Source organism: Erpetoichthys calabaricus, chromosome 2, assembly GCF_900747795.2.
Source record: "Erpetoichthys calabaricus chromosome 2, fErpCal1.3, whole genome shotgun sequence".
Lineage (NCBI taxonomy): Eukaryota > Metazoa > Chordata > Cladistia > Polypteriformes > Polypteridae > Erpetoichthys > Erpetoichthys calabaricus.
In genome coordinates, this window is record NC_041395.2 from 324,914,484 (window position 1) to 324,930,566 (window position 16,083).

At 42.2% G+C, this 16,083-nt stretch overlaps 1 protein-coding gene across 3 annotated transcripts in view; it reads right to left on the bottom strand.

The window, feature by feature from the left end:
* eno4 (enolase 4) overlaps nucleotides 1–16,083 on the bottom strand; it is a 117,071-nt gene that overhangs the window by 23,301 nt on the left and 77,687 nt on the right. For 2 of the 3 annotated variants that reach the window (XM_051923471.1, XM_028796008.2), the window contains exons 5-9: nucleotides 14,772–14,941; nucleotides 14,425–14,556; nucleotides 13,605–13,673; nucleotides 8,548–8,712; nucleotides 2,149–2,274 (exon numbers count right to left, since the gene is read on the bottom strand). In XM_051923471.1, coding sequence (XP_051779431.1) covers nucleotides 2,149–2,274; nucleotides 8,548–8,712; nucleotides 13,605–13,673; nucleotides 14,425–14,556; nucleotides 14,772–14,941 — 662 coding nt within the window. The remainder of the gene's footprint in view (nucleotides 1–2,148; nucleotides 2,275–8,547; nucleotides 8,713–13,604; nucleotides 13,674–14,424; nucleotides 14,557–14,771; nucleotides 14,942–16,083) is intronic. The other variant, XM_051923470.1, reaches the window with a different exon arrangement.

Genomic DNA, 16,083 nt, shown 5'->3' on the forward strand with positions numbered 1-16,083 from the left:
CACACTGGTGAGGCTTCATCTGGAGTACTGGGTGCAGTTTTGATCTCCAGGCTACAAAAAGAACAAAGCAGCACTAGAAAAAGTCCAGAGAAGAGCAACTAGTCTGAGTCCAGGGCTACAGGGGATAAATTAAAAGAGCTGAACCTTTTCTGTTTAAGTAAAAGAAGATTAAGAGGTGATATGATTGAAGTGTTTAAAATTATGAAGGAATTAGTCCAGTGGATCGAGACGGTGACTTTAAAACGAGTTCATCAAGAACACGGGGACACAGTGAAACTTGTTAAGGCTAAATTTTGCACAAACATTAGTTTTTCTTTACACAAAGAACGATTGACACTTGGAATAAGCTACCAAGTAGTGTGGTAGACAGTAAGACTTTAGGGACTTTCAAAACTCGACTTGATGTTTTTTTGGAAGAAATAAGTGGACAGGACTAGCGAGCTTTGTTGTGCTGAATAGCCTGTTCTTGTCTAGATTGTTCTAATGTCATGTAAAGGAGCACTACAGTTAAAAAAGCTTAGAAAACAGATTCTGAAAAAATTGTAATGTACTGATCACCGATCAAGCCACTTCGGGTGAAAACTGAAAGCACTAACTGCTGTGCGGCTCAGGACTAAACTTAATAAAATCAGGCCAAGACTCATTGACAAGGACTGTAGTGGTCATGGGAAAGAACGGAGATGTTTATCAACGATGACTGTTAATGTCAAATGAGCGTCGGTGAAGCATGGCTTTAGTGAATTAAAGTCTATGTCATTGTATAAGCAACATGTATAAAGACACCAACTCATGGTAAATGTTATAAACAAGACTGACCGACTCTTTAAACTGACCCAGCAGGAGACAAGGGTGAGTATTAAATTAATAATCTTGTTTTTTTATATAGTGCCTGTCATGTGGAGCAGCATATAATAGTGTTTGGCAAAATGAGCACTGGTGAGTTAAAGGATTAATGGGAGTCAATGGTAGGGACTGAACCAGTGCCACTCTTTGTCTATACATGACTATAAAATGTATATTGTATTGCCAGCAGGTTCTCTACTTGACTTTAAATATCTCAGGTTCCTATTCACAAGAGAGGGAAGAAGAGTGTGAAAGATCAATACGTGGATCAGAGTGGTGTCAGCAGTTATGTGGAAGTCGTACAGTCAGTCGTAGTGAAGACAGCTCTCAGTTTACCAGTCAATCTACATTCTGGCCTTAGCTTTGGGTACTGATTGAAAGAGCTTGAACACAAGGGGTGTAAATGATTTTTCTTCACAGGGTGTCTAGTCTCACCCTTATAGAGAAGTTGAGGAGTGCAGACATTCTGGAGAAGTTCAAAGTATAGCTGCTACTCTTCTCGATTCAGTTGAAGTGGTTGGGTTTCTGTCTAGATTGCCTCCTTGTGAAGGTGTTTCAGTCATGTCCATCCAGGAGGAGATCTCAGGGTACACTCAGGACATTCTGGAGAGATTATATCTCTTGGCTGGCCTGGAAACACCTTGGAATCCCCCTGGAGGAATTGAGAGGAGCTGGTGAGCAAAAGGACATCTAGGCATCTTTGCTCAGACTGCAGCCCCACAACCTGGATCCAGATAAGCAGCAGAAAATTGATGAATGTCAGCAGGATCTCTCATCTTGGACGGCATCTCCTTCACAGATTGACCCCACTGAGCTCCTGGCGTGTGAACTCAGGCCCACCCTCTATTAGCCATTTTATCCACTACAGCCAAGGGAGAAATCAATTCAAGTGGCTAATCAGGCCTGAAACTCTAAGGTTGTCTCGTTACACCTGAGACTGCAGCAGTTTATAAAAGATATGGGGTAACTGCCTTGACATTTTTTAAATTTCTTATGACTGAGAATGATCTTAAAATACTTAAAAGTCTGGTAAAGTGTGGCAAAGTTTACAAGAAAACCATTCAAGAAAGGCAAGTGTTAACTGTACCGGGCTTCATTACAGTTCAAATTAAATGGTTAGTATCAATGTTAGGGTATAAGCAGATTATCAGAAATATTAAATCATTTAAAAGGTTGCTATTGGCAACAAAAAGATTAGATGAGCTTATGTAGATTTTACAGCAGCTAAGCCAGAACAGTATGGAGAGAAAGATTAAACCGTTAGACAGCGAGGTCGATAGCCAAAAGCGGACGCTCACACGCTACCTCTCTCCGCAAAGGATCAATCAGGGCAATAACTGCGGGATACCGGTTAAGCAAATCCACCAGGACATCAACCATCTCATCAGGGTTCTTGGCTGTTCCATTGGCAATTTCATATTTGCCTTTTTGCTAAAAAAAAAAAAAAAAAAATACAATTTGTATAAGTAAAGCATGCATGGAGCCTTCAGAACAAAAATTCAAACCCTAGCTGCTGTCAGGAGACGGGCTTTACAAATACAACTCCAGATCAGAAACAGTGCAAAATTTACATGGGAGCAGCATGATGGCTCAGTGGTTCACGCTGCATCCTTACAGCCCCAGGACACCTTTGTTACACAATCTCTCCATGTCCATGTTGATTTGTTTTGATTCTCCTCCCTCATCCCCGATTGGCATTTCTAAAGTGGCCTTGATTGAATGAACGTGCCTTTATGCCAGGCTGGGTGCCAGCTTCAGTATAGGCTCTGTGTAGTCATAGGCAGGGTTACAGCAAGAATGTCATGCCATTTTCTAACCCACTTAATGCAGACCGGGGTTGTGGTGGGGTGGATGAAGTCTATCTCAACTAGCATAGGGCACAAGGCCATCGCAGGGCGAGCACACACTCAGGTCAGTTTAGTGTCACCAATCCACCTAACCTGCATGTCTTTGGACTGCGGGCAGAAACTGGAGCACCTGGAGAAAACCCAGGCAGACACGGGGAGAACCCAGGCCATGACCAATGCTCTCCTAACTGCAAGGCACCAGCACTACTGCTGTGCTGCCATATTCTTTATCTTCTTATAGTCATACTTTTCCATTTAATATTTAGGTTCTGTAAGAGTCTTTTAAAGAGGTGTACAAACATACTATGATTACGGTCACAGGAAAAGTAAATGTCCCCTCGTTTAATTCTACAGTTTACATATTGTTATGATTTTTACTTGAGTTGGGAAAGCTAAAGCCATAAAACTCTTCCAAACTCAAAAAGGCCACTTTATTGGACCGAACAAGTTTATTTAATAATTAAATTTAACAAGAAATGAAAATTTAAAGATAACTATCATTAGCTACTGCTGTGGGCTGGCGCCCTGCCCGGGGTTTGTTTCCTGCCTTGCGCCCTGTGTTGGCTGGGATTGGCTCCGGCAGACCCCCATGACCCTGTGGTTGGGATGTAGCGGGCTGGATAATGGATGGATGGATGGATCATTAGTTAAATTTAAATAATGAAATAAGAAGCCTATTCAAAACAAACCCTAGAAAAAAATTTTAAAAAAGAACAAATGACTCAAAGACGTAAATCTGAGAAACGTACGAAGAAAATAAAAAGCAAATACAAAGAAAAACAAACAAGAGAAAACCTGAGCCAAAATACAAATTCAAGTGTCTCCACAGTACCGTGAAACCCTTACTTACATGTCTCCTTATAATAGTGACAGGAATAACAATAACAATAAAAAGAAACACACACACACATACATACATACATACACACCCACACACATACGGGCATTCAGAAAGTATTCAGACCCCTTCACTTTTTACACATTTTTGTGTTGCAATCTTATGTTAAAAATCTTTTAAATTCATTTTTCCCACATCAAACAACACTCAATACGCCAGAATCTCAAAGCAAAAACAGGATTTTTGAAACATTTTTTGCACATTTATTAAAAATAAAAATCTAAAAGTACTCAGAAACACTGTGCCATCTGAAATTAGGCTCAGCTCAGGTGCTTCTCATTCTATTGATCATCGTTGAGATGTTTGGAGTCAACCTGTGGATGATTCAGGTAAGCAGAAACCAAGCCATGAGGCCGACAAGGCCATGAGACAGGATTGTGTCGGGGCACTGATCTGGGCAAGGCTACAAAAAATCCTACATTACTGAAGGTATCCCAAGAGCACACTGGCCTCCATTGTTCTTAAATGGAAGAAGTTTGGAACAACCTTGACTCTTCCTATAGCTGGCCACCTGGCCAAACTGAGCAATCAGGGTGAGAAGGACATTTTTAAGAGCGTTGACCAAGAACCCAATAGTCTGTCTGACTGAGCTCCAGAGAACCTGTGTGGAGAAGGGAAAAACTTCCATCATCTGTGCAATACTCCACTGATCTGGTCTTGATGACAGAGTGCCCAGATGGAAGCCTCTACATGGCTTGAGCACATGGGGTTCATAATTGGCACTAGTGCCTTTCTATCATCATCCCTCACTGCCACTAGTCCATCCCAACTTTGCCACCAAATGTAATGTCCCATGCTTTCCACGGACATGAAACCACATCCAGCAGTGTAATCTAATAGTTTGTGAACTGGGGATGGACTAGCGCAAGTGATGGCAACAACAGTTTCCTGGTGTAAAAAGAGCGTGTTTTTATTTCAAATGACAAAAGGCAGTCATAACCAGTTTACAGTAATCCCTCCTCCATCGCGGGGGTTGCATTCCAGAGCCACCCGCGAAATAAGAAAATCTGCGAAGTAGAAACCATATGTTTATATGGTTATTTTTATATTGTCATGCTTGGGTCACAGATTTGCGCAGAAACACAGGAGGTTGTAGAGAGACAGGAACGTTATTCAAACACTGCAAACAAACATTTGTCTCTTTTTCAAAAGTTTAAACTGTGCTCCATGACAAGACAGAGATGACAGTTCTGTCTCACAATTAAAAGAATGCAAACATATCTTCCTCTTCAAAGGAGTGCGCGTCAGGAGCACAGGCTGTCAGAAAGAGAGAGAGAAAAGCAAACAAATCAATAGGGCTGTTTGCTTTTAAGTATGCAAAGCACCGCGGCACAAAACTGTTGAAGGCGGCAGCTCACACCCCCTTCGTCAGGAGCAGACAAAGAGAGAGAGAGAGAGAGAGACAGAGTTTGTTTTTCAATCAAAAATCAATACGTGCCTTTCGAGCTTTTAAGTATGCGAAGCACCGTGCAGCATGTCGTTTCAGGAAGCAGCTGCACAAAAGATAGCAACGTGAAGATAATCTTTCAGCATTTTTCGACGAGCGTCCGTATCGTCTAGGTGTGCAAACAGCCCCCCTGCTCAATCCCCCTACGTCAGGATCAGAGAAAGTCAGCGCAAGACAGAGAGAAAAGTAAGTTGGGTAGCCTCTCAGCCATCTGCCAATAGCGTCCCTTGTATGAAATCAACTGGGCAAACCAACTGAGGAAGCATGTACCAGAAATTAAAAGACCCATTGTCCGCAGAAACCCGCGAAGCAGCGAAAAATCCGCGATATATATTTAAATATGCTTACATATAAAATCCGCGATGGAGTGAAGCCGCGAAAGGCGAAGCGCGATATAGTGAGGGATTACTGTATAACTAAATACTATCTTTAAAAAAATCAACAGTACTATGGAGTCCTGATAAATAATTAAAACACCATTAAGATAAAAAACGTCCACAATCCTGAGTCTTTCCACCAGAGCAAACGTGAATCACAGTACTCATTCCATAAATGCAGCCGCCTCACCTCTGCAGCATTTATCGATAATCACACTGGGTCGCTATTACAATCTCTGAGACCATTGCTGATTTTTTTATTATGGAAAGTCACTGAGAGGGTCTTTCAGTTGTACTGATATATTTTGGCAAACTTTCATTTTCATTTTTGTTTCATCCCATTCTTTGTTTACGTGACACATCTCTGCAGTTGTGGCATCTGTGACAAAGTGATAGCTGACAGCTTAAAGAGGGCGTCAGTTCTGTTATGTATCATTCCTTGGGTGGATAAACAACTTCTTTAGCTTCAGTTAGTTTCTTGAAAAAGTAGGCCTAGCGTTAGGTTTCATATTCAGTTGTGAACCCCTTTTCATCTTTAATTCTCGATGTACTCCTTTGTTTGGGTAGCTCTATTATCTCATCTGTATATTTTGACTCTGACAATGCATCCTCTTTTGAACACAATCCATGCTTTATGTTGCCATCTCCTGGTTTTTTCAAGCACTCATACTGTTACTGAAGGTCTTCAACTATTAGCTGAAGATCTCAAAAGGGTAAAAACAAAGAGCAGGATATCCAGATGTTCTTGTAAGAAAACAAATAGCTTCAGCACAAAGAACTGCACATTCTAATACCAAGCCAAGAAGCTAATGGCAGGCAAGTGTCTTTTATAGGTCCCTCAGGTAACTACAGCATTAATGACCACAGCACCTGACTGACCTAACTGGAAGGCCCCTTCACTCTTTAGATGCAATTGTGGACAGGGGGAAAATAAAAATGGGAGTAAAGCACTGGAGGACAAAATGGGCATTGCCCATTCTGCTAGGCTTTAGGGACACACCAGGGGGCTCATGTATAACACCATGCGTAGAATTCACAGTAAAACGTGGTGTACGGACAAAAACAGAAATGTGCGTATGCACAAAAATTCAGATACATAAAACTTTGCGTACACCAAGTTTCATGCACTTCCCCATTATAAAAACCAATAAATGTGCCTACAGCCCCACCCCGACTCCTCCCAGAATTTTGCATATTTTATTAATGTGCAAATCAATATAACTATCACCTTCCGTTTGGTGTTTTGTTAAAAGACAATGGCAAAATCACATGGAAAGAAGAAGAATTTCAGCGAATGTAAAGTGGAGGCAAGGAAAAATGTACTGTTTGTTGGCTTTAGCCGTGGTATAAACAAGAAAAGGAAGTTATGGAGTGATACAACGTGGCAAAGATACGCGAAAGTTCAAGTTCAGAAAGTCGCACAGTTCCCAAAATAAAAAAGAAGAGGTCGGATATCAAAGGCGACGTGAAAAGGCCAGTGGCAACCCACCGTCTGCTTATTCGGTTTCTGACAATATTACAAACGCTGAGCCTCATGGTGATCACACCACTCCATGCGATGATGGTGCCATTGTGCGCAGCACATCTTCAGAGGCTGGCTGCACACACACTTCTGCCTCGGAAATCACTGGGTGACAATCTGGCTGTGTGCTGACTGACACTGTTCTGGAGTCACAAAATGCAGTAGTGGATGCTGTAAGAGATGTGCCCAATGAACTACGGAATATAAGGGCTGTACCATGTGATATTGACCACAAATTAAATGAATTGATTAAAAAATAAATGTTGCATCTGAACCCCTGTTTCTGCATTCTGCTAATTACATTCAAATAAAGTTGTAATGATGTCCGATTTGGCTGACCATTTGGTGGGTCAGGTTCATCACAGCGCATCTCTTTAGGTGCGGGAAAGCCACAATTGTCACTCTGTTTTGTGTTCCATGAGCCTCAACAGTATGTGAATTCAAATACTTACTACATACCTGTTGGTCTCATCACTCACAAGTTGAAAGGCAACTTCTGGAAAAACACAAATTGAAGTAGTCAAGGGGCTGCTAATCCATAGTGTCCCCTAGAACTCCCCTCTCATTTGATGAAGTCCAGTTGCCAGTTTGCCTCCCACGGATCTATGTCCGTGTAGTCCTCTCAGGGTGACTTGTTGCCGTCAGCTGCACGAGCGTGTTAAGCACTACGATCAGCTGGGGACCAATCAGCTGATGCAGGTACCTGACTCTCGTTTTCGATTTCCAGATCATTTGCATCAAAATCAGACTTCAGTAAGTGTCCATGTAGTCCACCCAGGCGAATGCTGTCGTAGAAGCATCAGGTGCATGATTAGCTGGAGACCAACCATCTGATGCAGGTACCTGACTTTGGTTTTTAAATCTCCAGTTCGTTTCCATCAAAATCAAGGTTTGACAAGTGTGAGTTTAGTCCTCCTGGGTGAACATTGCAATAGGCGTGTCAGCTGCACAATCATCTGGGAACCGATCTGCTGATGCAGGTACCTGAGTTTTGTTTTCAATTTCCAGATCACTTGCATCAAAATCGGAGTTCGGTAAGTCAGAGTTGGATTCAGCAATGATATGCAAAAAATAAATAAATGATATACAGAGTATTTTGCTTTGTACATTCGCTTCGCTCTCTCATCTGACATCAAAGCCATTCTAGATGTTGTTTTTACTCTCTGCTACTCACACACACACAGGGATTCGACGTCAAGTCAACAAGTCTAACAGTCCTCCTAGTAAAGAGGGTCTACCTATAATGTTAATGGCGAGTTTTATCGACGTTTACAGCTTTTATCGCCTTTTGCCCTTGAGTCGACAAAATTCGTCATCCATCCTAAAAGTGTTAAGGAAGGTTATTCAGGGTCCTTATGTCAAAAAAAATTTTGGGATGCAAGGTCCCATTTGAACAAACAACAAACCACACATCTTCCAGAACAAAGTGAAGTGAGTTGGTCCTAATGTAAGAGACTACATTTGATGAAAGCAAACAATGGAGCAACACCACGAGACTATCAAGGATGGTGGCGTTGGGTTTGATGATTTGGGATTGATCACTTCAGCTTGGACAAACTAAAAGACTTCAGGGCTAAAAATATTTGGTCAGGGTAGCAACGGCCTGTACTTACATAATCCACAAGCTCATGGGCCGCACAGTTCACTGCAAGGTGGATATCCTTCCCCACTGTCAGTTCTAGAGCCTTTGCGGCTTCCATGACGAGGTCCAAGGGCTGCTCCATGCGGTCAAAGCTCAGTACCATAGAGCCAAGGTGTGACTGGGGTTTTGATGCAGGCTTTAGAAAAACAGCAACAGAGCGAGAAGTGAGAGACTCCACCTTAGAGGGCCTGTCGCTTATTATAAGACACAAAAAACTACAAGAATCCTCCACCCAAAATTGATTTATATATATTATTTACCCTGTGTATTTTGTCATGATAGCCAACAAAAAGCTTTAATCTCGTGTGTTCATACAGAATAACATAACAGGGGTCTATGGAGACCAACGGCAAATAATATCAAACATGTCCACAAAAAAATCTCATGTTACTCATTTCACATAACCCACACGTCAGGTCATCCAGTTGTATGCTCACAACATCCCAAACACTTGCATATTTACTAAAATATCCACCTTAATCAAAAGCTACTGTCTGAGTGTCCGTCTGGTTGCTATGTCTCTGTCATTCCAACAGATGGCACATCACAAACATTAACACTGCTTTTATGAAGGTCAAACAGCAGAAACATAGGCATTGCATTTGTCATTTTAACAGAGGGTGCATCACAAACATTTGTAGTAATGCAATTTATTGGGCTTCTCTGGCAGTGTCTTAAATTGTTTGAATCCTACCTGGCAGATAGAAAATTCTTTGTTAGTTGTGGTAATTATACTTCAAAGAGATATGATATTCTATATGGTGTTCCACAAGGTTCTATCCTGGGTCTGCTGCTCTTTTCGATCTACATGCTTCCGTTAGGTCAGATTATCTCGGGGCATAACGTGAGTTACCACAGCTATGCTGATGACACGCAGCTGTATTTATCAATAGCGCCTGATGACCCCGACTCTGTTGTTTCACTAACACAATGTCTGACTTGTGTTTCTGAGTGGATGAATAGTAATTTTCTCAAGCTAAATAAAGAGAAAACTGAAATTTTAGTGATTGGCAATAATGGATATAATGAGGTTATTAGAAATAAACTTGATGCATTAGGATTAAAAGTCAAGACGGAGGTAAAGAATTTAGGGGTAACTATTGACACTGACTTGAAATTTAAATCGCATATTAATCAGATCACTAGGACAGCATTTTTTCACTTAAGAAATATAGCAAAAGTTAGACCTCTTATAACATTGAAAGATGCTGAGAAATTAGTTCACGCTTTTGTTTTCAGTCAGCTAGATTACTGTAACGCACTCCTCTCAGGATTACCCAAAAAAAGATATGAATCGATTGTAACGAGTGCAGAATGCAGCTGCTAGAATCCTTACTAGGAAAAGAAAATCCGAGCACATTTCTCCAGTTTTGATGTCACTACACTGGTTACCTGTGTCATTCAGGATTGACTTTAAAATCCTGCTTATGGTTTACAAAGCCTTAAATAATCTGCTCCATCTTATATTTCAGAATGTCTGACACCTTATATTCCAAATCGTAACCTTAGAAGACCTTCAAATGAGGGTCTTCTTAGAATTCCAAGATCTAAACCTAAAATAAGTGGTGAGGCGGCCTTCTGCTGTTATGCACCTAAAATCTGGAATAGCCTGCCAGTAGGAATTTGCCAGGCTGATACGGTGGAGCACTTTAAAACAAACTGCTGAAAACACATTACTTTAACATGGCCTTCTCATAACTTCATTTTAATTTAATCCTGATGCTCTGCATATTCAATTAATTATCATTATTATTCACGGTGGCTCCAAAATCCATACTAACCCCTACTCTCTCTTCTGTTCTTTTTCTCGTTTTCTGTGGTGGCGACCTGCACCACCACCACCTAATCAAAGCACCGTGACGTCCATACATTGATGGATTAAAGGCCAGAAGTCCACGTGACCGTCATCATCAAGTTCTTCCATGAGAACCCTGAATACCATGAGGACTGATCAAAGTCATTTATGTTAGGTAGAATGCCCAGAGGGGGCTGGGTGGTCTCGTGGCCTCAGAACCCCTGCAGATTTTATTTTTTCTCCAGCCATCTGGAGTTTTTTTTGTTTTTTCTATCCTCCTTGGCCATCGGACCTTACTCTTATTTTATGTTAATTTGTGTTCTCTTATTTTAATTCTTACTTTGTCTTTTTTCTCTTTCTTCATCATGTAAAGCACTTTGAGCTACATTATTTGTATGAAAATTGTGCTATAGAAATAAATGTTGTTGTTGTTGTTGTTGATGTGCCATCTGTTGGAGTGGCAAATGCAATGCATTTTATTACTACATGCATTACAAAATGTATTCCAATAGATGGCGCACTGCAAACCTTAACCTTGAGGCCAGTGTTGATTACTTAGCTAGCTGTGAAATAAACACTCTGAGAATGGGCTCAAATGCAAACGAGGATTTGAATTAAAGAACCCCCCCCCAAATTCATTGGCCAAGAGGCAATCTTATTTATTGGCTAGCATTGTACTTCATGTAAACATTGCAAAGTGCATTGAGAGACAAGACCAGCCAAGGATTAAATGTTAAAGAAATGTGAGGGAAAACGTTAATCAGGAAGAGAGTACACCTCAGACATGTGCGTGTGTTAAGATGTTTCAACATACACAAGGGCAATTCACTTGAGTTTTATAGACCACTGCTAAATAATCCTGAGCTACTCTAGGTGTGGATTTGAATATAATATAGCTGTCCCCCGTGGCTCTGCCTGCGTAGTAGTGAAACAGGACAAACTTTAAAAATCAATAAAAAAAAAAAATACAAAAACAATGTAATAATTTGCATTGAGAAGAATTTATATTGATAGCTTTCATATCCGAGGGCCTCTTGATATACATTATTTTTGGTTTTGCTATCAGGGGTGAAAATGTAGCTGTGATGTCTTTGCAAAAATGGAAAAAGTTAGCAAGGTATCCGTGGCCAAGTGGAAGGTAGGTACCCTAAAGTCAAACATTGGCACTGTATCTGATCGTGTTGAGCTCTGATGGGAGAGCGTCCCCCACGTGGGGAGAACAGCACGTGGCAGTATGAGCAGGTACCCTCTAAAACACACCTAGCTCTGATCTCTCTCTCAAAAACGTCAAACGTTACTCTTTAACAAACTCTAGACGATAATGTCTGCTGAACAAACAGGTATTGCTAGCTAAACGGAGGCAAGGTGCACTCCAACACGTGGCGAGAGGTAGAGTGACTTGAACAGAGGCTGCTGTGTGAGTGAGGAGGACTCCACCCGGCTCCCTACTCCTGAAGTCCTGCCTCCCCTCCCCTCGGCCTGCTACGTCTCTCTCAGATTTGCGGAAATAAATCGGTACAGCAAGCCAACTATGATTCATAGCACGATGAGAGAAGTCGTAAAATCAACCGGAATGTTCAAGCAAATTGGGGCGGTACGGTGGCGCAGTGGTAGCACTGCTGCCTCGCTGTTAGGAGACCCGGGTTCGCTTCCCGGGTCCTCCCTGCGTGGAGTTTGCATGTTCTCCCCGTGTCTGCGTGGGTTTCCTCCGGGCAATCCGGTTTCCTCCCACAGTCCAAAGACATGCAGGTTAGGTGGATTGGCGATTCTAAATTGTCCCTAGTGTGTGCTTGGTGTGTGGGTGTGTTTGTGTGTGTCCTGTGGTCGGTTGGCACCCTGCCCGGGATTGTTTCCTGCCTTGTGCCCTGTGTTGGCTGGGATTGGCTCCGGCAGACCCCCGTGACCCTGTGTTCGGATTCAGCGGGTTGGATAATGGATGGATTTCTCAGTTTTTTTATTTTTAATAAATTTGCAAAAACCTCAAGTAAACTTTTTTCACGTTGTCATTATGGGGTGTTGTGTGTAGAATTCTGAGGAAAAAAATGAATTTAATCCATTTTGGAATAAGGCTGTAACATCACAAAATGTGGAAAAAGTGATGCGCTGTGAATACCTTCTGGATGCACTGTATATATAGATATATAAGAGAGAGAGATGACGGGATGCCAGTCTACAATTCAAATGCTCGCTGGTGTCTGAGTGTGTTCAATTTTCATTCATGAAAGTATTTTCTGGAAGCAACCTATCTAACAACTAGAAAACACTCAGTCCCTGGTCCTCGAGGAGAGGTGGTTCATGCGCTTATGACAAAACCCCAGCACCCCAGGCCACTCAGGCAAGGGCACTATTACCTCTTTTGATTTTTTTCTTGCGCTCCGAGTGTGTGACTTGTGTTTGCAATGAATGTGATCAATTGGCCTGTGCAGTGTGCTTCACTGTCAGCAAATGTCGCCGCTTTTCTTTTCCTGTCAGCCACATTGCATGGCTGCACTGCTGCTTGCCATAAGAATGACTGAAGGTCTGATGACAGCACAGTGGTAGCCCACACCTCCAATTCTTTGGTTATGAATGACTTTCTTTTGTGCTGTGGGAGCATATGACTCGGGTTTCAGATAAAAATGATAATCAGCTTCTGCAATGTGCTTCACTATCAGCAGATGTCACTGCTGTTCTTTTCCTGTCAGCCTTGATCCACTGCTTGCTGTGACAAAGACCTGAAGCCCAATTATTGTGACCAAGGTAGCCCACACCTCCAATTTGTGGGTTGTGTCTGCATATCAAGTCATAAGATCAAGGTTCAAGGCCTAGGAGTTTGTGAGATCTTATGAGACAGACAGACAACCCTTAGGCATTTTATATATAGACGCAAATTACACCAATTGTCCCAAACATTATGGTGCCTTGAAATGGTGTCGATATTTCTACATGGTGTGACCGAACTGTATGCAAATCCCCTTAAATGAAAGTCTGCAATGTGAAATTTAATCACATGTGAGTTGTTGGATTTGCCCCAGAGACCCTGGTTTTGCAGGTTTTAACTCTGCTGCAGCCACTTTTCACCATTTGTGCATGTCAGGGTCAATACCAACTCGACATTACCCCAATGTGACCGAGTTAGTGAGTGTGCTCTACGGTGACTGGCACCTCATCCATAGGTAACCCTGGCTCTCTATGATACCATAAGCAATGTGTAGATGAAACAATGGACTTTTGTGGGAGGTTAGTCATTTTACCCCGGCTTTGGATGCTGCGTCCAACTGTTTTGTCATCTGTGCCTGAAGTTGGCGGATCATTTGAAAACCCTGTCAAAAAAAGGTAAACAAGTGGTATTACAATGATGTTCATTATGGATATTCTTTGCTGGAAATGGAAAAGTCTTTTTACATTTTAACATTTAGCAGAAATCTTTGTCTCAATGACTTACAAACAAAGTCTTTTAGACTTTCAGAACATTATATGATTAAAGAGAAAAGCAGCACTGGCACTTTTAGCATTTGCTTACTGGTTATGGGTAGTAGTGTCCAACCGCCCAGTCTCCACTTCTTCTATCTGCCCCTTTTCCACTCCACCTACCTGCCCAGTCTCCATTTCAGCTGCCCACCTGTCTCATCTCCATGCTGCCAACCTGTTTGGTCTCCACACTGCCCAGTCACCACCCCAATTGCCAACCTGCTCAGTCTCAAATACACATGCCTGCCACTTCTCCACCTTACCCGCCTGACCAGTCTCCACTCTGCCTATCTACCTGGCCTCCACCTTGCCCACTTGCCCCATCTCCACCCCAGTCATCCACCTGCCCAGTGTCCACCTTGCCCAACTGCCTGGCCTCTATCTCGTCCAAAGACCCAGACTCCACCCCAACCAAACAATTAGCATTTCTCCACTCCGCCCACCCACGCAGCCTCCAATGCCTTGCCCCACCCAGTCTCCAGTGCACTGTCCCGCCCACCTGCCCAGTTTCCAGCGCCATGCTCCGCCCACCTGCCCAGTCTCCAGTGCCTTGCCCCGCCCACCTGCCCGTATAACATTCAGACTGTCTGTGGCTTTCTTTACTTGTTTAAATGTCAGCCCAGGCGCTGGAATTGCAATCACTTCCTTCATCAGATTGAGTTTCCCAGGGGATAATTTTCCACAAGATATGACGGTTATCATTGGTAATGGAATATTCAATTCACTCGCAGGCTGCTGAAAAATAAATAAACAAGATATATGTATAAAATGCCTGTTTTCCAAATTGCTATATTTATTGTACAGGAAGAATAAAAGCCATATGTTATAGACACCTGTATAAGATTATGGTGGGGGAAAAAAGGGTCATTTTAAGTAAACTGCCCAACATACACTAAAAGGGAGGAGATCAGAATCATCTTGAAGCCATAATTTAAAGAAATTGCACAAACCTGTGGATGTTTCAGTGAGGCTATGTGCTGGTAAAGCGGGATGCTCCTTAAGGTGGCTGCTGCTTTGGCCACAGCGAGTGAAACGGACCCAACTGCCACGCTGCCCTGCAGCACGGGCTCCTGAGGCTCTGCCGGAGGAATGGGCTTCTCGGAAATGTTTCCCTTTTTGGCTATAATGATGAAAAAAAAATCAGAACTTACCAAGAATGTGTGTTATTTTTGTATTAACCAAATACATAGAATACTCTGTTTTGATTGCTTTAATGATTATTGATTATCAGTACTCCAGGGCAGACAATTAAATGTAATTCCACAGAGAAAATGGGCAGTTTTATTTAGGCATCCATCTTTCCTTTACAGCACCACAGGGAGACTTGGCCTGTCCTCGCAGCAGTGAGCACAAGGCAGGAGCAAATCCTGGACAGGTAACTGACCCTTCATGTGCCCCACTCAGCGTGGGCCAATGTGTCTTTGGGCTGTAGAAGGAGCACATGCCAGGTCCACATACAGTAAGCCATCACTTTGAGGAGGTTTGTCATTTAATCTGGTCAATACGTGCAGCGTTTGTTTGTATTTCTGTGCACTAAAATTCCTATCCAAGGAGCGCTGTGTGTTGGAATGTGTCTGAGGGTCACTTTGGAAAAAAATAAACCCCTCTCGTGTCCAAGTCATTCCAAGTTGTTTTATCTGCCACCTCAGTGTCTACCATTACTCCAATTTTAGTGTTATCTGCAAATTTGACAAGTTTACTATGGACACTGGAAACAATGTCATTAATCTTAATAAAAGGACAAGTCTGTGTGACCGTTTGGGTGCTAAGTCTCTGTTATCCAACAGATGGCACATCAAAGATGTTAGCACTGATGTTACAAATCCCATACCAAATGACACATAACAGAGAGATCTTTAGTGTGGAACTCTACGAAAGGCTTTTTGGAAGTGGCAATACACAAGCCAAAGGTAAAAAGAAAGACAAAAACAAGAACAGAAGCAAATAAATCCAAGAGACATATCAACCGGACAGACTTACTGCACTGCAAACGTTAACAACGAATACATCCAACACAGAGTAACTGCCAGGCCGACAGAAATCAGCTTATCCATCTTAATAAAAGGACAAGTGTCTGTGTACCTGTGTGTCCATCTGGCTGCTATATCTCTGTTTTATGCCGTTTGGTATGGGATTTCCAGAAGCAGTGCAAATGTTTGTAATGCATCAACTTTTGAAATGACAAATGCAATGCCTTTAATTACTACAAATGTGTGTGATATGCCATCGGTTGAAATAAAAAAAGCAATGCATTTTATTACT